Source organism: Microtus oregoni, unplaced genomic scaffold (assembly GCF_018167655.1).
Source record: "Microtus oregoni isolate MIOR12 unplaced genomic scaffold, Mior012 000003F_ref0000135, whole genome shotgun sequence".
Lineage (NCBI taxonomy): Eukaryota > Metazoa > Chordata > Mammalia > Rodentia > Cricetidae > Microtus > Microtus oregoni.
In genome coordinates, this window is record NW_024543062.1 from 32,040,201 (window position 1) to 32,064,303 (window position 24,103).

Consider the following 24,103-nt stretch of genomic DNA (forward strand, 5'->3'; position numbering starts at 1 on the left):
CATCCTAAGGATCTATTGCCATTTATCTTATTGGTTCCATCCTATTAGACCTTTGGGTCCCTGTTGTTTTCCTGTGAATAACCCTAAATGCCCATGTTCCTAAGTCTGTGTGAGCCCTGGCCATCCCCTCAGGATCAGAGGGTGGGGACTTTTAAAATTAATACCAAAATACCTGCCAGGAAAGGGAGAGGGGTCCGTGTCGTCCTCCCCCCCCCCCCCCCCGTAGCTGATGGTGAGGTTTCAGGTCACTGCATGTGGTGGCTGTACCCATGCTGACTAAAAAAATTGGGGGATATCAAGCAGGCTTCCATGAAATGGGGGGAAGAAGACCACCTTCCTCTTAGACTCCTGCCTCTCCTGCTTCTTTCTGATCCTTCTTTCTGCTCCGAGGCTGAGGCTGCACTGTCAGGGCCCCTATGCATCCCACAAGCAGCTCTGTGACACTCACAGGGGTTTGTGTGATCTGTCCCCCAGGGTTCCGAGTGGAATGCATCCAATCTGGAAGAGCTGCAGGGCTCAGGGTGAGTCTGCTCCCCTCTTCCCCATCTCTCTAGGCAGCTTAAGCATCGCTACTCTGTGGAGGCTACAGACACTGCCTGCCCACTCCGACTGCCTCAGCCTGGTCTCTGCTGTGGCTGGAGCATCTCATGTGCCTCAGAATGCTACCCAGAGGGATCCATGGGCTCTAAATTTTTCCTGGAGTCTTGGGTGACTGGGCGGGGGGTCGGGGAGATCCAGGAACAGCTTAATCACACTGTGGAATGGAGGACAGCCTGGCCCAGGGCAGGCTCTGAGCTCGCTCCCACAGCCTCACTCCCCAGCAGAATTGCTTAGAACCCGAGTGTGGACACACGTCTCTGTTGATCTTTTGGTCCATCAGCAACTCTGAAAACTGGAGCACTCCTGGCAATACTTGGTGCCTGGTGGAATCTTGTGACTGACACTCCCCGCTGTCTCTGAGCAATGCTCAGCAGCAGGAGTGACAGCCACAAAATCACCATTCTGTGGTCGGCCTGATGTGCCCGCTGGCCTTCTGGAACTTACTGCAGCTGAAAACCGAGACTAAACAGAGCTTAAAATACATCCTTAGGACCTCCGGTCAGCAGAGCAGTCGTCAGTGAGAGGCTAGACTTTATGCTTCCATTTTACTGGGAGTAAATTGTGATTCGTTGTCATTTATGGTGAAACCTATTTGAGACGTTTCCAATTACCAAAATCATTTTGATTTTCTAGAAATGAATGTACTGGTTAAGGGTGAGGGGCCGTGGGGTTTGAGTTAGTGGATGCTCTCATCTAGGGCATGAGTAATAGAAGGCCGTATTCTGCCTTTTAGCAAAAGAGAGCGGAGGCTTTTTTTTTTTTTTGTAAAGGGGTTTTAGTATGGCATTTTAAAAAAATAATACATTCTTGTCATGTGGAGGAAACACATGGAAATGACTGTTAAGCAAAACCAGTTTCATTAGGAACATACGTGCTGTAGTGTGTGTATAGAAATTGACTTCCTTGCCAGTTTTTTTGTGACTTGTTTTCCTTGCTCCTCATTCTGATTCTGTAGACTATTTGCTTCTTTTCTCTGCAGGGTTGACTACATTTTAAATGTCACTAGAGAAATAGACAATTTTTTCCCTGGCTTATTTGCATACCATAACATCCGAGTCTACGATGAGGAGACCACAGACCTCCTCGCCCACTGGAACGAAGCCTATCATTTTATAAACAAAGCAAAGTAAGTTTGGGAAATTGGTCTTAGGAGGAACAGGTGGGCAGAAACAAGTGGCGGGCTAGATGACGTGGAAGTAGGCAGCCCTGCTCTTGGGGTAGGTGGTCATGGATACAGATGCCCAATGCCGGGAGAGGCTTTGCTGTCTGGTGGGCCTTTGGTTTTAGCAACAGGACACCAGGCATCAAAGCGAACAGGCAAGGATTGGCCTTGTCCACAGTGTGCCTTCATATTCTCTCCCAAGGGCCCATGATTGTGATGTTGAGCCCAGTTTTTGTCATTAACTCTGATTCCAGGCCAACGTCCAATACCAAGTACCTCTAGGTAGCTCTCTGGGGGCATCCTGGAAGGGGCTAGTGCATGCTGGGCCTAGAACTCTTGGACAGCTCCCCCAAAGAGTACGGGGGGGGGGGGGTCCATGTTCCTGTGTGCCTAGATGGGCAGTCCTAAGATGCGGCCATCTCCACACCTCCTGAGCCCAGCCCCCTCCTTATTCTCCTTTGGAGCAACTGTTACGTCCTTTCCAAATGCCACTTCTCTTGCTTTCCCAGGGCACAGACTCCAGACTCCTTGCTAGTGAGTGTAGAAGGCAGGAGGAGCAGTGTTGTGGGGATGGGATTGAAACCCTAGTGTAGGAAACTGGAGCCTGCTCACCCCACCTCAGCTTCCCAGGTGCAGCCTCTGCCAGCCTGGCGTGTCTTCACCCTCTCCATCAGGGAGAGGGTCATTGTCCCTTGTGTATCTGGTAAATCAGCTGTGCCCAGGCCAGCACTGCCTTCTTACAAGTAGCCGGATCACTGGCCCCGTCCTCCCCTAGCTCGGTGGTTCTCTGGCCAGGTTGCTGTCATCCTTGCGCTCCCTCCAGGAGCTCAGTCTTTCCACAGGGTGCAGCATTTTTGCCTCGCTGACCCTGTTTTCTACAGTAGCTCATTCAGGGCCTCCAACTGCTGTAGCAGCTGGACTGTCCGGGTGCGGCCCTGGAAGCAACTTTGGGTGGCCTCACTTATCCCAGTAACGGGGGAGACTGTTTGGAAGCAGGCCCTGCAAAGTTGGGCCAGGCCATGCGGATTCATCTGTTCTCCCATTGTGTGTTAATTGATTTCACAGCAAAGTTATTTCCTTTAGAGGGTGTGTGAGATCTGTTCCATAAACATTAGGGCAGAGAAGGATTGGAACTATGCGATAACTTTAAAAATGAAATTGGTTAGTAAAACCCGAGTGGTAAGTCAGGGACGGCTCTTAATCCTTGCTCTTAACCCCCCGCCCAAAATCCCTGCAGAAGAAATCATTCCAAGTGCCTGGTCCATTGCAAAATGGGCGTCAGCCGATCTGCATCCACGGTCATAGCCTATGCGATGAAGGAATTTGGCTGGCCCCTGGAGAAAGCGTATAACTATGTGAAGCAGAAGCGTAGCATCACGCGGCCCAACGCAGGCTTTATGAGGCAGCTGTCTGAGTATGAAGGCATCCTGGATGCAAGGTGAGTGTGTACCTAGAGACAGACTGGCACACCACGCTGGCCAGGCCAGCTTGGGCATTCCGCTCTTCTCCTGTCAGCCTGGCAGGAGCTTCCACAACTGGAAACCAGCCTCTCGGGAGCTGGCGTGGAAAAAGAGCAGCTATTGTTGGGGCTGTGATTAGTGGTTTCCAGGAGGGATCCGTTTTGATTTTGTTGGCACTTGTAGAAACTCTTGCTGGGCAAGGGAAGGTGCCTACATGCCTATCCAGGGCACATGCTGGTGTGTGGTGTGGGCAAGAGAAGGTGCCTACATGCCCATCCAGGGTACGTCCTGGTGTGTGGTGTGGGCCTGAGCATATCTTTTTCCTCAGCACCTGCTTTACGCCAAACTCAGGGACTGAAGAGGCTTGATTCACCACAGGCGAGCCTGGCAACCTTCCCCAAGCCCAGTCCCCTCTTCTGGGTTAAGGATTTGACATCCAGGTATCAGATGCTCGCGGTCCCTCAGAAACCTAAAAGGTGGACCATTGCATGATCCAAAAACTTCGCTTCACTGTATATACCCAGGAGCCTGGAAATCTGGGGACTCAGAGAGTTGTGTCGATGGCAGTGTAATTTACAGTGGCCCAAAGGGGAAGGCTGTCTATGAGTTCCTTGGTGGATGGGTGGATAAGCAAACAGGGAGTGTGTATAGGAATCTCCCTCTGCCTACCGAAGGAAGGCAGTTAAAGTCAGACGAAAAAGCTCGTAGGCCACACTGCTAGGGGAACTAAAGCTAGAGACTGCCTGCCCCAGAACTTCAAAGCTAATAATCTCTGCCACATATCAAGATCCCATCTCCTTCCCGCCCCATCAGAAAGGAAGGAAAGGGAAATTCTGACATGTGTGGTACACCCTGAACAAATTTCGGGGCCATCAGGAAAAACTTGTGGCCCCTAGAGATGGAGAACGTGGTATCGGTGACCAAAGGCTGGAGAGGTGACAGTTGAGCTGTGATGGCCGGTAATGCTTATTGTGTGCTGTGCAGAGTTATGGAGACGAATCGTAGTGTGCTGTTGTGAGTATGTAAAAGTCAATGGACAGCTTAGTGCAGTTTTCAAAGTGGCAGGGCTCTGAGATTGCACGAGCAGTCACTGCAGGTCCTTGACAAGTTAATAAATGTCACTGCTGAATCTGTCTCCCACCTCTAAGTAAGTTTTGATTGCTCATTTCACAAGTGAGCCTGGGCCAGTGCTGAAAGGGCAACTTGTCTCCTGTCACAGTTGGCTTCTGGGTGCCAAGAGAGAGATTTACACCTACATGTTTTGGCTGCCGCAGGAGAGAGCAGTTGTTGCTGGGGGCCTTGTCAGGGCGGTGAGGGTTCCCCAGCACCTCAGGCTGCTGGGGCAGATGCCAGTATCTGGGGACTCGCTTTCTCCCTGCTCCACGTCCAGTCTGTTTAGATTATTTCTGACTGGTGCTGGGAATCCAGAGGCTGAGTCCTTCAGTTCCTGGGACAGGTTTAGGGAAGAACTGCTCCAGCAGGGATGAACAGGCTCAGAGAACCACCGCAGCCACCTCTGGATTGTTTGACATCATTTGGACACTGTCAGGTCCCTAGGCAACTGGAGGAGAAAGAGGGAGAGAAGCGCCTGCTCTCCTTTGGCCTCTCGGGTCACCTTCCAGCCTTCCAGCCACAGCCTCGCCGAGGGTCTCCTGTGGTCCACAGCAGTACACACTGCTTCATGGTGTGGAGCCCACGGGGAAAGGGACAGTGACCGAAGAGCATCTTCTCCAGTGGGTGTGACTGCTCACCCCCACACCCCCACAGCTCGCCCTCGTACCCCTGCAATGCAGATTTTACTCCCAAGTCCTCGGGAGGTAGAGGTGACCTTAGTTGATCACCTCTGTCACTGTAAAGTTTTTTTCTCTCTTTTATTCTTGGCTCGTACCATCAAATGTGTTATAAAAACAGTGCCAGTCCCTGCCCCTAACTTAGCAACTGTTGACAGTTAATTGCTTCTGGGGTAGACACCTGGGTCACCCATGTTCTCGTAGATGCCCTACACCCATGAGTAATGGCCACACAAATTGGGCTTAGAAGCCTGTTTTTAAAAAGAATACACACCAGGCTTGGTGGTGGTGGTACACGCCTTTAATCCCAGCACTTGGGAGGCAGAAGCAGGTGGATCTCTGAGTTCAAGGTTTACAGCCTGGTTTACAAAGTGATTTCTAGGACAGCCAGGGCTACACAGAGAAACTCCATCTCAAAAAATTAAAAAAAAAAAAAAAGACACAGTCTGGGGGCAGTGGAAGCTGGGGTGGATATGGTATGAAATTCTCAAGATTCTGTAAAAAAATAACTGTCTTTTTAATGCCATAGGCTAGGTATGCAGCCCAGTGATACAGTGCTTACGTATCCGCCCATCTCCATATGAAAAGTAATAATAGAAACATAAGACAAATTCTTTCAAGCCAGAATATAGTTCCAGCAATTAGAAGGAAGAGGTAGAACTTAGGTAGCCTTGGCTACATCATAAGTTTGGAGCTAGCCTGAGCTAAATAGATCCTGATTCTTAATAAAAAAAAAAAGAAAGAAAGAAAGAAAGAAAGAAAAAGAAGAGGAAATCGTTAAAAATGGATCTCTAGTTTCTGCCTGAAACAAATACTTAGAAGTTTTCTGAAATCTTCCCCGGTATGGTCGTGTTCACCTCGATTCACTAGTGTGCAGAGAACATGACACTCTCTCTGCTTTGACCCCTGAGTTTTCTCACATGATGGTTACTCTCATGGGTCGCAGAAACTGAGTGACAACCATCAGTGACTTGACCGGATTCACACGGTAAGACAGACACAAACATGAAGGCCAAAGGACCCCCAGGCAGAACTCCCGCTGCGTCTGCCACCATTGTCCCCACACAGCCAAGGGGAAGCTGAAAGGCTTCTCATGTCGGCCATGGTGACTGAGGGTGCTGTCATCCCTGTGTGCCCTGGAGAATGGACGTCTGATGCAGGCTGTCTGCATGCAGGACCTGCTGCTGTTGTCCCCTCAGCTCACTGCCTGCTCTTTCTCCCCATAGTAAGCAGCGGCACAACAAGCTGTGGCGCCAGCAGCCTGCAGATGACCCTGCAGCAGAGCCCAGCGAGCTCTTGCCAGAGACCCTGGATGATGCCCTGGACACCCGGCTGCCGTGCTTGGATGACACCACCCAGCCCGGGCTTGCAGGAAGCCAGGCTCCAGGAGGACCCTCTCTCCCTTGTTGTTTCCGAAGACTCTCAGATCCCCTCCTCCTCCCCCATCACGATGCCGCAGGCAGCCTGGTCCACCTAGAGGATCTGGAGCGGGATGCTCTGCTGGAGGACGCCGCTCAGCCAGTGGAGGTGCACAAACTGGTCCAGCATTCCCAAGAAGGAGCCAGGCACTGTGAGAAGGATGTGAAGAAGAAGCTAGACTTCGGGAGCCCCAAAGCCCGCGGTGGCTCCTTGCCACAGGCGGGGGAGATGGAGAAGAAGTGTGACCAGAGAGCTGGGAGGTGGAGGCGGGCCTCCACCCAGCTTGACCAGGAAAACCTAAACAATAACAACAGCAAGAGGAGCTGCCCCAATGACTTCGAGGTAGGCAGGGACCACTGTGGTAGCAGCATGCCATGCCACTTCTACCCCACCCCACAGAGCTCTCACTTCATCCCACAGGGTTTATTTCAGGAGGAGACTGTTATCACTTGACTGTATAGCATGTGCCTCACTAGAGGATAGGCCATGTGTAAGGGATACCTAAATCTTGTGATATCCTCTCATCCACGGTGGGGCTTCTGACTCGTTTCATCACCCCAGTTCATCCCTGAATCGATATGTGATGTTCCTGATTCATCTCTGCACCTGCCACAGCCCCCCCGGCTCTTTCTCTTTGGATGGCTTTGAAACAAATCCCAGAGGTAGCATTCCCTTCCTGATGCTCCGTTATGTGACAGAACAGTGCTGTCCCTCTTCAGCTCACGTTAGTGCTTTGCTCCTTGTGTCCCTTAAAGCTGCCAGCCTTGGGGGATGATGTCCGGGGAGCCTTCACTCCACCCTCGGGATGCTCAGAAAGTGGCTGGTCCCACACCCTATATATCTTCCCTGTTCCAGCATCCAGTCATGACCTGGGGCGGGGGTGGGGGGTCTGTCTGCCCCTCCAGTATTCACCAAAGGCTTGGGGCCAGGAACTTTCTGTCCCTTTGCCATGACTGCAATGAAGACTCTCAGGGAGACACTGAAGTAGAAAGTTAGTTTGTAATTAACATTCGGCTCCAATGCTAAGCAAAAACAAAACAAAAAAGCACCTAACCACCCTGGCGGTTCATCTGTTTGCCGGCCTCTAAGTAATGAAATATGTTCCAGACCAGAAAGGAACTACATGCCTCCCCCACTGCCCACCACTTCCCTTAGAGAGGACAGATGATATAAAATGCCTTTGTCTGGGCCAGTGGTGCTGTGGTTAGCCCCAGCGGCCTGACTATGAGTCACTGGATGGTGACCAGGAGGGTAGGGTAAAGGGTTCAGTGGACTCAGCACCAGGACCCACCAGGGCTGAACCTGGAGACAAGCAGCCATTTGAATGCTTGACTCCTTTTGTTAACTGTGGCTTGGCGGACTGGCATGGGTTCCTGTTTTGTATGGGGTGAAGGGAAGGCACACTTGAGGGCACAGCAGAACAGAGCTTGACTCAGAGGCGGGTGGAAGAGGGCAGCTTGCTAGGGACAGGCTGAGAAGCAATGCTGTACTGAGAGGCAGGATCTGGGTGGAGGATTTGGTATGTGAGGGGCAGGAGCTGCATGAGCCTGTCGTGGTGCGGCAGCAGTGATGGATGCGGACGGGAGTGGCTGAGGCCATGGCATGTTGGTGACACAGGGAAGCACAGGGGACTCCTTCAGAAGAGGCATAGGTGGCAGCAGAGCCTGTGAGCCTGAGACGACTTGGCAACACAGAATGGTATTGACCTCTTGGAATCGTGGCAGAATTGAGACTCCTTCCTCCACAGCCGTCACTGAAAGGCTCCTTTCTCCTAGCTGTGGGCTCTCCAGTCAGGCAGCTGGGAAAGCCACCCTCATGCTTCTTGCCTTCATCATCATTGATTGGCCTTTGAGCTGGTACAGGGTTGTCCTGGCAGGGAAGGCAAAGAGAAGTCCTTGTCCCATTCACTGAGGCCCCAGTGACCAAAAGGCAAGTGGTGTCCTTGGGAGATGGTGTACCGAGTAGTTACATGTGTTTGAGTTGGAGGCAGTCCGAGAGCCGTTTCTGCCAGTCCCCAGATTATAATGACCATGGCAGGTTGATGGTCCCCAAGTTATGAAGGACTCTGTATTTAGGGTGCAGTTAGCCTGGGCGCAGTCACCTCTGCCAGAGAGAACCTCCTTTCTATGCTGTTTTGTTGTCACTTGTTTGCTTTTTAAATTCTAGTTGTTTGGTTTTTAAATTTTATTCCAAATTATGCGTTGGTGTGTGGGTTTATATGCATGCGTGCCAGCGTTTTGGGGAGCCAGAGGCATTGGCTACCCTGCAGCTGGAGTTAGGCTGTGAGCTGTCTGACGTGGCTGCTGGGGACTGAACTCAGGTCCTCTGAAAGAGCATTAGCCGGCTCTCCAGCCCTGCCACTCTCTTCTCCAGTGCCCCCTGCTTTCCAGAACAGACCATGGCCAGGGAAGCGTCACCCTGGCTGATGGCAGAGACAGACTGAGAAGGGAGGGCCTAGGCTCTGTCCCAGCCCAGTGCCTTAAGGTCATCATTTTGACTTGTGGAAAATCAAGGTCAACATCCCTTAGGCCTCTAGAACCTCTGTTCTTCATGACTGGTGTGTTCCACACAGTCTTGAACCCTGAACAAATGAAAACACTAACCCCGCCCCCCACATACACATACATATACACAGGGCCGGCCATCCCTATGCATCCCTGCCACAGTGGCCCACTTTGTCCTTTTGGTCTCTGGCTCAGGATCACATTTGCTCATGGTACTCTTGTCGCTTGCAGCACAATGCTGTGTTTGGAATCCTCAGTAAAGTGAAGCCTTCCTACACATCCTGTGCTGACTGCATGTACCCTGCTGGCGGGGCTCCTGAAGCCTCCACAGAACGGCACGAAGACCCCAGTGCTCCCGCCATCTGCACCCAGCCAGCCTTCCTGCCCCATGGCGCATCTTCCCCGATGGCCCACACGAGCTGCAGGTCCCAAGCTCCAGAGAGGCTGGCCTCTGGTCCAGCCAGCGCTCCTCCATTCCTACTACCAGCAGGCTCAAGGAAGCCAGACATCAGTGGCTCTGGAACTGGGGCTTCCCCAGAACCACCAGCAAGCCTTCTAGAGCCTTCCAGAGAAACCTCAAAAATCCTTCCAAAGTCACTCCTGTTAAAGAATTCTCACTGTGATAAGAACATCGCCAACATGGAAGCAATGAAGGAAGAATTGTCAACTAAGAAAGAAATGAAGCCAGCTAAGGACCTGAGGCTTCTGTTCAGTAATGAGGCAGAGAAGCCGAGCACCAATAGCTACCTGATGCAGCATCAGGAGTCCATCATCCAGCTGCAGAAGGCGGGCCTGGTTCGAAAGCACACCAAAGAACTAGAGAGGTTGAAGAGCCTGCCTTCAGACCTACCGTCTACCTGCAGGGACAATGCCACCAGCAGGCTGGAGGCTAGCATCCCTGAGGAGGGCCAGGAGCCTGGACACCTAGCCCTGTGCAGCCAAGCAGGGGCTGATGAGAAACCTCCAGAAGGAGCCTTGGTGAAGAGCCCGACTCCTACCCTCCTCCGCCTAGATCACACCAGTAACGTCTCAAAAGACTTCCTGAAGACCGTGTGCTACACCCCCACCTCCTCCTCCATGAGTTCCAACCTGACCCGGAGCTCCAGCAGTGACAGCATCCACAGTATCCGAGGAAAGCCAGGCCTTGTGAAGCAGCGGGCGCAGGAGATCGAGACACGACTCCGGCTGGCGGGTCTCACTGTGTCGTCCCCACTGAAACGTTCCCACTCCCTCGCCAAGCTGGGAAGTCTCAACTTCTCCACGGAGGACCTGTCCAGTGAGGCTGACACTTCCACCATCGCCGACTCGCAGGATGCCAAGTACGGTCACTCTTCCTTCTTGCACGAACCGCAGGCCACTCCGAGGGACCCCACTGCAGCCTGTAAACCATCAGGGAAATCTGTCCCAGAAAACTTGAGAAGCTGAGCAGCATTCCGCTATGCGGGCTGAGGTTCTCACAGTGTCCTGGTCACACACGTCACACACGTCTTGATTTGCGTTAGCTTCAGTCGTCCAGGCTTTCCTCACTCTTGCCAAAGAGCAGGGGGGACAAAGAAGTAACACCGCACACATGAAGGAGACCCAGAACGGGCTTGGGCCACCTGGAGACTCAGCCAGGAGACACCACTGAGCCTCAAGCCCTGTCTGTGGGAAGATATGGACACACAGCCTGGGGCTGTGTCTTGGTTGTTAGAGTCTTGCCCACCATGCACCATGCCCTAGGTTTCATCCCCAGCACCCCATGAAACCAGGCATGGTAGGACACCCCTATAATCCCATTACTGGAGTTGGAGGCGTTTGGAAGTTCGAAGTCATTCTCAGCTATGTAGTGAGTTTAGACCAGCCTGGTGGAGAGAAGATAAGTCTGTACATACAAAATATTTTAATGTGCAGCCTGTGAGAGAAGAGCCATGGTAATGTCGCTGCAGCCCATGTCCCCAGCTCGTTCCTGCCCTCAAGGGAGAATTCTCAGATAACACAAGTTCTACCTCTGTTCTCCTGTGTGTTTTTAAGATAGTAATGACCCAGGCTCGTTCTGAGGAACAATGCTGTGTCTAAAAAGGGTTTTTCCGAGAGAATCGTGGGGGGGTTGGAGGGTGAGGTCCCCCCAAAGTGTCAAGACTTTGAACCTGACCATCCAGGTACAGTTGTGTGACATCATCAGAGGAAAGCACCGAGTGGCAGTCGTCTGTGTGACCCTCCATCCTGGCACCTACGGTGGGGATGTGGGGTCCTCAGTCAGCTTCTAGCATTGAGCTTCCATCACTCCAGGCATCGCTGAGCCACGTCTGCTGCTAACAAGACATTGTTATGTTTGGGATTGGGACGAGCTCATGTCCATGAGGTTGTGGGTCTGGGGTGTGGATCGTCCTACTGAGACACTGTGACCATCCCCTGCCCTCTCACACCAGGCTTGCTAGGTGCCATCTCTACATCCGGTGAGAGGAAGGTCATGTCAGTAATGGAGTAGTGGGTCTGTTGACAAAGCCTCACAGATGTTTGCATGCATCTCTTCCTGCAGGGCGAGTACTCCCTCCTGTCCAAATGATGCTCCCTCCTCTCCAGCTCCCCCATACAGGCCACAACACAGGTGTTAGCACAGGTTAGCTCAGTGCAGCAGGAGGCCAGGGCTCTGGGTTCAAATCAGGCACCTTAACTGGTGCCCATAAAGAAGACAGTGATGGCAGGATGCCAGGAGGGAGGGAGGGCCTGGTTTGGTGATTGGCAGACTAGGGTGTGCCACCCTGTGAGCTGACCATGACTTCTCCTCTGATTTATTTTGTTTCTGCTGTGGAAATGGTGTATTGGGGGTTTGGGTTTTTTGAGATTTTTTTTTCTGCGTAGCCCTTGGTGTCCTGGAACTCACTCTGCAGACCAGGTTCACCTATAACTTAGAGAGATCCACCCGCCTCTGCCTCCCAGAGTGCCCCTCCTAGGGTTAAAGACGCGCACCACCATCACCTGGTTTGTTTGTTTTTTTTTTTTAATTTTTTAAATTAAAAAGTAAGGTTTTACTATGTAGCTTTGGCTGTCATGGCACTTTGGAACTTGCTATGTAGACTGTAAGCCTCAAACTCAGCAAGGCTCTCCTGCCTCTGCCTCTCGAGTTTATCTTTTTTTTTTTTTTTGGTAGAATCCAATTGTGCAACCCAAACTGGCCTCAGACTCCCAAGATGCCAAGATTACAGGTCTGATCCCATCCTGCCCCAGGTTTGGTTTTTACATTTTGAAGCGTTTGTCAAGAGATAGATGAAGCTGGTGGCAGTGGCATGGGCTTGTGATCTTGCATCAGGAGACTGAGGACTGAGGCAGGTCCTTCATGAGTGAAAGGCCAACCTGGACCACACAGTGACCCTACCTCAAAAATAGTAGCCCTAGCCGGGCGGTGGTGACACACACCTTTAATCCCAGCACCCGGGAGGCAGAGGCAGGCGGATCTCTGTGAGTTCGAGACCAGCCTGGTCTACAAGAGCTAGTTCCAGGACAGGCTCCAAAACCACAGAGAAACCCTGTCTCGAAAAAACAAAAAAAAAAAAAAAAATAGTAGCCCTGACAGGGACGATGTCACCTGACTCAGGCATCTCCACAGGCCCTCCAGCTTGCAGACTGATCATCTGATGCCTCAGGACTACGTGTGGTACTGCAGGGAGACATATTGGAAGGCTTCCTTTGCTTCTTGAATGTCACAGACCATATACTTCCTCCTCATGCCCCAAACTATGCCAGCCTTTCCCGATACCACTTGTGCAGATGGAGTCCCTGTGGCCGTGACCACAGCTCTGTCCTGCAGTTGGCTGGTTCAGCCAGCTAGCTAAGCAAGACCACAAAGCCTTCGAGGACTGCCCGTGCCCCGAAAGTGGATGGATTGGACTTAGTGCGGCTCCCAGAATGCCCATCCTGGAGAATAGCCAGCTCATCCCCAGGAACAAGGCTAGTCTCCTCATCGGTGCAGGGTCTTCGTGAGCCTCTCTCTCAGAGATTCTCCCCGGCAGGATCTAAAAAAAAAAAAAAAAAAGACATGTATGTTGTTTTATAGGTATTTGTTTTCCTACCAATGTCAATGGTAAGCACCTTAAAAAGTGATTATCCACTACTTATTCCTAAGACCCTGTAGGCTTCTCCACATTCCTCCAGCCAACAAAAGCAAACTTTGAAAAAGACCAACTTTAACAGATGTCTCCAAGTTTGATTTTGCGTGGTGGATCAATTTTTATGTCAACATAATTCCTTAGATTTGGTAATGATAGATTTCCACCGGATCTCTAATCCCGTCTGTAAGGGTGGCAGGATTCTGAAAACCACAATTTGTCCTTTTCTGTTCAAAGAATAAGAACAGGAGGATGATCAACTCAATGGGCCTTTGACTTCAGGCAAACTGATGTCTCTTTTAGAAGCACTGGCATATCAGCCAGCAGGGGGCTGCCGCCCTGTGTTGTCCCCCTCCCCAAGTCACCAGAATGAGACCCTGGCTTGATGGCTTTCGCTTTGGCTGGACGGTTCGAGCTATCTGTTGTCATGGTGGATTGGCATCTAATCTAAAGGGTTCTGTGGAATTATCCTGCCAAACCAGGCTCACCTCCGCAGTGACAACTACACATTGTCTTATGAAAAGTTTGTTCTAGCCAGGCTTGATGGCACACACCTTTAACCTCTGCAGAGGCAGGTGGATTACTGAGTCCAGGGCTACATAGACCCTGACCAAAAACGTTTGCTTTGTGAGCTACTCATCCATGCCTGGCTAATGCTCTGTGTATAATCTTAGCAAATTATGTACACACAGAAGAGGCACATGGGGCAAGCAGAGGGATTTGTGTAGCGTAAGCCACTGCTGAATTGAATTGTCTTCATTGAATGAAGAGCTTTCCCCCTAGCTGGATGCCCTAGGTTCTCAGCTACCCTCCTTGTTTCTGCTCACCTGCATAGCCTCCCAACAGCTTGAACCTTGTGATGGCCTCGTCTTTCCTCAACCCAGAAGGCTTCTTGAATTGTAAGGGAGATGGATACTAGATAGAGGGGGTGGGCAGTTGAGGTGCCTGATTACATGAGCTAAGAGCAAGGTGTCCTCTGCATCCCCAGCCCTGTTGTCCTCGGTAGGGAGACCCCTGCCAATCACACACGGTGCATCCCTGTGGCTCAGCCATGTAGGTACTCACAGGTACCTGGAGAGCTGCGCTGCTCTAGCAGAATATCCAGCCCTGCTAATCTAAAGCCCTTCCCTCTGTCCCATAGAAGCCCAGAGGGTGCTGCAGGATGGAGCCAAATTTGGCACATACAACCCCATCAGGGTAAATACTGTGGCATGGCACAGAATCACCTGACCTGGTTCCCATCCCGAGTTCCTGCTGATGATAAAGACCAATGAAGGTCGATGTTTCCCTGTCCAAAGCCCCCTGTTTTGTTATTGTTGGGTGTGAGAATCCACTCTGCATGCATGTATGCACATACGTTTTTGTGTGTATACCTTGTATATTCGTTGTGTGTTTGTGTGTGTACGTACCCGATCAAACCCAGTGTGTGGCATTTCTCTCATCACATACTGTGTCCTCTAGCTATGCAGTAAGTCACCCTACACTCACCTGTAGTGATGCCACCAGGGGCCATCTGGAGAAGGGTGACCACCTTGTCTTTCCCTTTTGCAGTAGACACCACCGTCCCTCCAGTCCCTGTCTTCGGCAGGAGTCCTAACTGCGCAGCCTCTGCTGCCCTGGCTGTTGGCCCTGCTGCATGAGAAGATAGCTGCCTCCTCTACACTGTAATTATTGTTTTACAATCGAGTGCCTTAATAATCGTTTACAAATACTGTGTATTTATGCGCAACTGTTCAGCTCTCATCTGTTGTGGCTGGGTACTCTGTCTTGTCCTGGTGGTTGAGATTAGGACTTGAGTTCCTCTCCCCCCATTATGTTTATTCTGCTATGCAGTTGACATTTGTGGTTTGTGACTACAGAGCCTGCCAGAAATGGCACTGTTGAGCTCCTGCAGGCCAGGTTGGCGTCAGCAAACACCACAGCCCATGGTAGCCAATGAAGGTGTGATTGGTTTACCAGGCATCTGGGAGGTGGTGCAGGCTCTGCATCCCTGACCCACAGCCTGGTACCTCCCCCTAACCCCTCGCAGTTGAGCTCTGGGTTGTAGAAGTTTGTAATCCCTAGTCCCCTTCACACCCCTGTTCTCCTGTCCATATCCTCAGCTCCTTGCAGCAGATTGGGGGTGCAGCTCACCCCAGATGAGCCACACCAGACCACGTCCTTCACCGTCAGAGGCTGCCGCCGGCCCCATGCATCACATCACAACTTTGATTTTTCTATTGTTTTTATATTATATATTTAAGAGGCAGTATCTTTTGTACTGTGAATTTGCAGTAGAAGCATAGTGCACTTTTTTTTACTTCTGTTGGTGTGTACTGTATATAGTCTGCGTGCTTCTCGTGATGAAAATAAACACGTCCTTTATAAATGTCTTGCAAGTGCCCGTGTGTGCCAGAGGCCCCGCCGCTAGCCCTTGCCAAGACCTCCATTATGCTCTTCCCCGTCATCCTTGGCATAGAGGAGCTGCGCTAGCGTCACCCCAGAGCTCTCCCTCCCAGTCCGGTCACCTGTGGCTGGGGTTGGACCAGTAGAGTACAAGCCAGACCCTGGTGACACACACCTTTAATCCTGGCACTTGGAAAGCAGAAGCAGGACGATTTCTGAGTCCAAGGCCAGCCTGGTCTACACAGTGACTTCTGTGCCAGCCTGCACATCCTGCAGAGTGACATCCTCTACCAAAAAAAAAAAAAAAGTTTCTTGAGATGTTTGGGGTTTTGTTTGTTTGTTGTTTTGTTTTGAGACACAGTTTCTCTGTGTAACCCTGGTTGTCCTAGAACTCACTTTGTAAATCAAACTTGCTTCAAACTCTGAGATCTGCCTGCCTCTGTGTCTCCTGGAGAGATGTGCACCACCCATCTTTAATCCCAGCACTCAGGAGGCAGAGACAGGTGGATCTTTGTGATTTCAAGGCCAGCCTGGTCTACAGAGCAAGTCCAGGACAGGCTCCAAAGCTACAGAGAAACTGTCTCTAAAAACAAAACAAAAAGCATTCCACCACCACCTGGCCAAACCAAATTTTTATAAAGCATCTTGAGGGGCGGGGAAAAAAACAAGTCCTTAGTTCATGGTTGCAAAGGTTTCTGACCTGGGTTATGCGGGTCCCTTACTTTGGGGGCCCATGGCAAGGCAATATATCACCAAGTAAAACTGCTTACTGGGACTCAATGCAGGGAGGGACCGGAGTGGTCCCCAGTATCCACTTGAAGGGCACAACACCAGTGATCCAGTGTTCTCCTAGACCTCACCTCAAGCTAATTCCATCAGCTGGGACATCCTTAACTGCATTGGCCTTTTGGACACGTTTAACGTCCCAAACACAACACCTGGATACCGAGGAAGTCAGGCTGCCGTGTCTTAAAACTGCCTGTCCTAGCCCTGCAGTTGGGAAGAGCCAAGGTAACTCCTGTTCCCCATATTGACTGCACCACTACTGGAGAGGGAGACTTTTGGTCCCGCTCTCCCAACCCCATGGCTAGGTAAGCCAGTCATACAGAATTTGTCAGGTACATGGACGGGACAGTAAGTCCACTCTGCCCAGATGCTGAAGTATGTTCCAGTTCATCTCAGTTTGCTGTCACAGCTCAAGAGACTGAAGAGTAAGCCAGGGTGTAAGTGTGTTAACTCACAGCAGTGAAACAGCCAGATTAACAGCCCCAGATAAACTCATGAGTCAAAATTGCCTGGGAATAATCTAATGTGAAATTAAAAGATTAGTCCAGCATGGTGGTACTTGCCTATAACCCCAGGACCAGAAGTTGAACGTTATCCTTGGCTACTTAGGAAGTTTGAAGCCAGCTTGGGCTTTGTGAGTCCTTGTGTGACCAGCACTGAGGAGACTGAGGAAGGAGGAGCGTTCTGAGATTCAGGCCACCCTGAGCTACAATGTGAAACTCATCTCCGAAAGATAAAGTTATAGCCAGGCATAGAACTCGGCGGCAGAGCACTGACTTCCATGTGTACAGGGCCCTTAATTCCCCCCCTGACTGGAAAGAAGGTAGATGGAGAAAAAGAAGAGGGAGAGGCCAGAGGACAAATCTAAGTCAAAGCACACTGCCCACTGTAAAATGTGGTCGGTTGGTTGGTTGAAGATTTTTAGATTTTATGTCATGTGTTTATGTGTTTTGCTCAGGTTTGTGCACCACGCTCATTCATGCCTGGTGTTTACGGAGACCAGAAGAGGACACTGTATCTCCTGGTACTGAATTTAATGAGGCACCATGTGGGTGCTGGAGTCTAACCCCAAACTGCTGAGCCATCCTCAGTTCCTGCTCAGAGGTCTTTTAAACAGATGCATCTATGGTACAAGTGGGGCCCACACCTCTCTGGGCTCCGCCCACAAGTCAGTCTAGAGCAGTGTTCTCAGTCTAAACAATCCTTTCACAGGCTTGCTTAGCATATATCCTACATATCAGATACTTACATTATAATTAATAACAGCAAAATTACAGTTATAAAGTAGCAACGAAAATAACTATGGCTGGGGTCACCATACCATGAGGAACTGTGTTAAAGGGTCGCAGCGTTAGGAAGGCTGAGAACCACTCACTGGTCTAGGGGCAGGTCCCAGCAATGTGTATGTTTACCATAATACTCCAGAAATCCTGATAGCCATATTTAGAAACCGCTGAAATAAGAATGTGATGTAGGCTTACACTTTGCTAGGTACAACCACATTTTATACATACTTTGAGACAACACCCACACACACACACCCAGCAGCATGGGTGTTCTTCAGACCCCACATACCTCGGAGCATGGCCCTCTAACCGTGCCAAGGTTGTGTACAATCCCAGATCACACCCTCAGTGTGAGTGGTTTTGCCAGGGAGGCACCAGTGTTTACTTAAGCTGAGGATGCCCTTTTGTGGTGAGAGATTGGCAGACTCTCCAGAAGGCTTGGGATTTCAGAAGGGTTCACACCAATCTAAGGACGCTGCGTTTTTCTGTCTTCAGTGTTCTGCCCAAACACATGAGTATACATGTGTGTCATTGCTTGGTGCCCAAGGAGGCCAGAAGAGGGTGTCAGATCTCCGGGAACTAGAGTTCCAGATGGCTGTGAGCCGCTATGCACTTGCTGGGACTAGATAGAACTCAGGTCTGCTGGAAAAGCAGCCAAGTGCTCTTAGCCACTCTGCAGCCCCCTGATGCCCCTTCAGGTGTAACAGGAAGGTGGACCTTCAGCCCTGTAGAAGTCAGTACCATTTCATGCTCCATACTGCTGGGCTCCACAAGGTGACTTCCATATACTAGTTACCTTCAAACATGTAAGAGCCCAGCTTCAGCCTAAAATTCCTTTTTTGATAACTTCCAGCAAATAAAATGTTTCATTTATTAGCTCCCAAACCAGAGGAGGATGTACCCACATCTAACTAACACTGAAAGGCTGATTCTCAAGGTTGGGATGTGGCTCAGGGGTAGACTACTTTCCTAGAATGTGCAAGGCTGAATTTCAATACTAACACCAGAAAGAAAAAGAAGAAAAGAGAGGGCTGGAGAGATGGCTCAGAGGTTAAGAGCATTGCCTGCTCTTCCAAAGGTCCTGAGTTCAATTCCCAGCAGCCACATGGTGACTCACAACCATCTGTAATGCGGTCTGGTGCCCTCTTCTGGCCAGCAGGCATACACACAGAATATTGTATACATAATAAATAAATATTTTTTAAAAAGAGAGAGAAAGGAAAGAAAAAAAGAGAATAACTTGTGTGTGGTGTTTCATATTTGTAACCCTAGCACTGAGGAGGTGGAGGCAGAGGATCAGAAATTCAAGGTCACCATTGTAGCTAGCCTGAGCTACAAGAGGTCACGTTTCCAGAGCATTCTTGCCTTGTCCCGAAGGCCAAGAAGCCCTTCGCTCCACTGCCCACCTTGAAGGTGAGAGCTATTGAGCGTGATGAGGAGATTCACGGTCAAGTGACAGGACCTGACGACTGGGGACTTCAGGGCAGGAGAGACCTAACGGCCCAGAAGTGGTGGTGCACACCTTTTACTCCTACTTGGGAGACCAGGAACCATAGCTTCAGGCTAGCCTGGGCTACATGAGACTCTGGTGGTGGACACCAGTACTCAGGAGACAGAAGCAGGTCAATGTCTATGAGTTTGAGGCCAGCCAGGGCTATCGAGTGAGTTCCAGGCCAACTAAGGCCATATAGATGCTGTTCCAAAAACAGAAGAAGAGAGAATCAGAGCCAGGCTTCCTACACTTCCTGATAGTGGAAATCAAAGTAGGACCAGAGGTCAGCATAGGTGCATACACATGCAACCTGGCACTGGGGAGACTGACAGGAAGATCCCAAATTCAAAGCTAGCCTGGTCTACATACTAAAACCCTGTTTCAAAAGCAGAAGAGCTGTGTGCACAAATGCAGGGAAGACAGTGCTACCAGTGGGGCCAACCATGTCTGCTGACACTACTACTAATGCAAGTAAAACATCTCTCCACGGGCACACGCTCCATGCTGCATGGCTGCTGCCATGGGCACTAACAGGCAGAGAAGGGGAGGGCACACAGTTGGTCCATAGGTACTCAAATCTGCAAAGGTTCAAGGGAATTTAAGGCCAGCCTACGCTGCATAAGACCCTGTCTCAAAAACAAAACAAAACAAAAGCAACCAAACAACAACAAAAAAGGGAAAATAGAAATAACCTCATCGTGGAGTTCCAAAAAATTACTAGGGAAGTCAAGTACAGTGGCACATAGCAGTAATCCAGCGACTGGGAGGGCTGAGGCAGGAGAATTACGAGTTTGAAACCAGCCTGGGCCACATAGGGAGATTCTACTTTAAACAAAATGTATCACTAGCCTTGTGTGATGGCACAGTCCTTTAATCCTAGCACTAGGGAGGCAGGGAGATCTCTGAGTCCCAGGACAGCCTGGTCTACATCGTGAGTTCCAGGACAGCCAGGGCTACACAGAGAAACCCTGTCTCAAAACAAAACAAAATATATGTATAATGAGCACACAGTAAACCCTCTGAAACTATGGTCTTGTATATTGTATAAAGTTGGTCCAGGTTGAGATAAGTCATCCTTCAAGGACAGTAATGTCCACAAAGACATTGGGTGGCTTGTTCACTGACCAGAGCCTCTGCTTCCTGCCTCATTGGTACCTCTTTAAGGGCGAAGAGGCACAAATGCAGGATCACTGGAGAAACAACCTTCAGCAGGGATATGCACACATCCTCCCCCATGGTCCAAAGTATAGGATCTCTAGAACCAACACCAGGGCCTGGGCAGTTTTTCCCTTGGGGAGTGGAACAGGGCAGTCTGAGAGTGTGGGTTTGTCCCTGCTGCAATCTAGAGGCAGAGGCACATCCTGTTCTGCGGTTGCCATGGTATATCTGAAAACATCTGCCACAACACAAGGCTGGGGTGGCGCCTGGCAGCGCAGCTCTGGCCCAAGTAAGGGCTTGGGTGGGCTGGGCACCAGACTGAGCAAGGCCTGCATCTGGGCAAGGATTGGGGAAACTTCCCCGATCTCCCACGCACATGTGCAGTTTAACATGCACACACACACACACACGTGCACACTCTTATCTGGGAGGCAAGACTATCTGAATATCTAGCCCGTGCAAGCTTCCTAAAGAATTCTCAGTTCTCTATTTTTGGTTTTGTTTTGGGATTTTTCTGTTTGCTTGCTTGCTATTTTTCTTTAATGCCTCCTTTGAGTTTGGTTTGGTTTTGTGTTTTGAGAGGTCTTCTGTAACTAAGCTGGCCTAGATCCTACTACGTAGTTGAGGATGACCTTGAACTGATCCTCCTGCCTTCACCTCCCCAGTACTAAGTTGTAGGTCCTGTGCCACCGTGCCTGGCCACCTTTGTTTTTGTTTATTGCTATTATTATTACTATTATTATTATTATTATTATCATGTATATGAGTTCTGTGTGTATGTCTATGTGTACCTAGATGCCTTAAAGGCCAGAAGCCAGCATCAGATCCCCATGAGCCTCCATGTGAGTGCTGGGCATCACACTCAGGGCCCCTGGAAGGGAAGCTTGTATCTGAACAGTTGAGCCATCTCTCCAGACCCCTGGATGCCTTTTCTGATTGTTTTGCTTTTGTTGTTGTTTGGTACAAAGTCTCACCCCATTAAAATGCAGACTGGCTCCAAGCCTGCAGTAATAATTATCCTGCCTCGGCCTCCCTAGAGTTGGCATACCCAGGCCACCACGCCCAGTCCTAATTTTCTGTGTTCTTCTTGGAAACCCTGAGAGGAGATTCTGAGTACCCAGCTTTCCCGACTTCCTCCTGGTCCAGCTCCCAGCCAGGCCCACAGACTTTCCCTAGCCCCATCCTTCTCCCCAGATGGAATTCACTGCCCTCGTTGTCATAACAGCTGCTGATGTTTTTCCTGAATAGCCCTTAAAATACAGGCTTGGCGACAGTCAATCACAGGGTGTAGAGTACGAATGAGCCTGAGCCAGGAGGACCACGATCCTTGGATGAACTTTATACACCTGTAGAGTAAACAGGATGTCTGCGGCATGGAGGGCTCTGTACAAACCTGTCAGACTAGGTGATTGGCTAAGTGACTTGATCCCTTTTGATGAGCTGGGGTCACGAGCACTCGTGACATATTTTCTAAGAGAGAAACTGAGGTACCAAGGGTCAATATAACTGGCTATAGCTACATAAATTATGCCAAGTGGGTTTTATTTGGAGGTGGGGAGGAGACAGTACTGTGGGTTGAACCTGTTGTGATACGAGTGGCAGGCTACGTTCCTGGCACCCGGCCGCCGGCACGACTAGCTTTATACCTGAAAATAATAACACACAAATTGTATTCTTTTAAACACTGCTTGGCCCATTAGTTTTAACCTCTTATTGGCTAGCTCTTACATATTGATCTAACCCATTTCTAATATTCTGTGTAGCACCACGAGCTGGCTTACCAGGAAAGATCTTAACCTGCATCGGTCTGGAGTGGGAGAATCATGGCGACTGCCTGACTCGGCTTCTTTCTCCCAGCATTCTGTCCTGTCTTCTCCGCCTACCTAATTTTCTGTCCTATCAGGGCCAAGCAGTTTTCAGGCTAGACCACTTTCTAAGACATGGTCTTACTAATTTTTCCAGCTAGCCTTGAAACTGCAATCATCCAGCCTTAGCCTCCCCATTAGGTTGGGATTACAGGCCTGGGCTACTGAGCTACATACGGTTCAGAATGCCCCTACTCCATCCCTTTGTTGTTTTCCTAGGTACCAGAAGTCCTTCATGGCACCCTCAAGCATCCCGAACCTCACCTGAGAAGCCATAGGTGAGTTGAGGTGGTAGCTACCCTCTGTTTACCAAATCCACGCCATCTGTTGGGCTCTGTGTCTCTCTGGGCTAGAGGAACTCATGCCTACGCTGTGCATCCTCTAAGCCTGTGGAGTGTGCACTAGCTAGTTTCACGTCAACTTGACACAGAAGGAAAAAAGAGGGAACTGCCATTGAGAAAAACACCTCCATAAGATCCAGCTATAGGGCATTTTCTTAATTAGTGATTGATGGGGGAGGGCCCAGCCTACTGTGGATGGTGCCGTCTCTGGGCTGGGAGTCCTGAGTCCCATAAGAAAGCAGGCTCAGGCTGGACAGTGGTGGCTCATGCCTTTAATCCTAGTACTCAGGAGGCAGAGGCAGGTGGATCTCTGTGTGTTCAAGGCCAGCCTGGGCTATACGAGCTAATTCAAGACATCCAGGGTTGTTACCAACGAAAACCCTGTCTCAAAGAAACCCCCACACAAAAAAGAGATAGAAAAAGAAAGAAAGGAATGAAAGACAGACAGAAAGAGAAAGAAAGAGGGGGGAAGAAGCAGGTTGAGTAAGCCAGTAAGCAGCACCCCTCTGTGACCTCTGCATCAGCTCCTGCCTCCAGGTTCCTGTCCTGTTTGAGTTCCTGCCCTGACTTCTATCAGTGAGGAACTGTAATGTGGAAGTGTAGGCTAAATTCATCCCATCCTCCCTCTGATGCCCTCTTCTGGTGTGCAAGTGTACATGCAGAGTGCTCAGACAAAATTCAAATTAATTAATTAATTAATTTAAAAAAAGAAATACTTGTTGAGTGATGAAATGCAGAACATGCTAAAGAATCAACGCGGGAGCTGATCTTTCTTGGTCAGGAGGTTTAGACTCACCTGGTCCACACAGACCTTCCTCCATCATAGGGCCATAGCTCCTTCTGCTACCACAGTGTCTGGTTCTCTTTTGGTTTGTGTTTGGAGACAAGGATCCACTCTGTAGCCCAGGCTGACATGAAAATGGAAGAGATCCTCCTGCCTCTGCCTCCTGTGGAGAGGGGGGATTAAAGCTTGGGCACCATGTCTGGTTTGTCTTACAAGAGTCCTCCTGCCAGGTGCCAGTGCTACATTGTATTCTCAGAGGATCTGAGTGGATGAGAACTGGGGACATGGGGCATGCCCCTAACCAGCTGCCTCTCTGTCCCTGACAGCACCTGCTGTCTCATCAAAAGCTATTCACCATTTCCCCAGCCTTCCTTGCAATGGCTGATTGCTAAAGGAAATGGGCACATGCCCCGCCCTTCCTGCTGCCCACCATTCCTCTTCCTATAAAGCCCCTTTCTGCATTACCATGAGGAATCTCTACAGAACATCCGTGGTGGACGGGCAGCCAATAAGCATAGCCTGGCGCCGGTGCAGCCCCTTACAATGACACAAACTTTCCACACACATCTAAATTCCACTCACAGAAGCCAGAAGGAACCCTGGTTTGGGAATCAGACAGTGAGATAAAAATGTGGGGGTTGTGTGGGGAAGAATGTTCTGGGTGGAGGAGGAAGCTGGTGTTCTGGTTTCCACAGACTCTAAGCAAACCAGTGGAACAGACAGAGACCAGGATGGGAGATGGGAGGGGCCCAGCCTGTGCTGAGTGCTGTAGGTCATTATCAGGGAACTGGACCTGAGCATTAGGGCACTGGAACATGGAGGGGCTCGAAACTCTGTGGGGTCAGCATGTTCCCCCAGGTCTGTGTGTCAAACTTCACAAAACGTAAACTCCAGTTCAGTTCCTCAGTCACCCATGCTCCTCAGCTACACGTGTGTCTGCTGTAGAGGACAGTACACACAGGACACTGGTACCAACACAGAAA

The 24,103-nt window shown here is 50.2% G+C and overlaps 1 protein-coding gene across 2 annotated transcripts in view; it reads left to right on the forward strand.

Moving 5' to 3' along the window:
* Positions 1-15,381, forward strand: part of Ssh1 (slingshot protein phosphatase 1) — a 53,490-nt gene extending 38,109 nt beyond the window's left edge. For both annotated transcript variants that reach the window (XM_041648422.1, XM_041648423.1), the window contains 5 exons: positions 475-521; positions 1,580-1,726; positions 3,000-3,200; positions 6,239-6,773; positions 9,167-15,381. In XM_041648422.1, coding sequence (XP_041504356.1) covers positions 475-521; positions 1,580-1,726; positions 3,000-3,200; positions 6,239-6,773; positions 9,167-10,360 — 2,124 coding nt within the window. In that variant the 3' untranslated portion in view covers positions 10,361-15,381. The remainder of the gene's footprint in view (positions 1-474; positions 522-1,579; positions 1,727-2,999; positions 3,201-6,238; positions 6,774-9,166) is intronic.
* Positions 15,382-24,103: the final 8,722 nt, after the last annotated feature.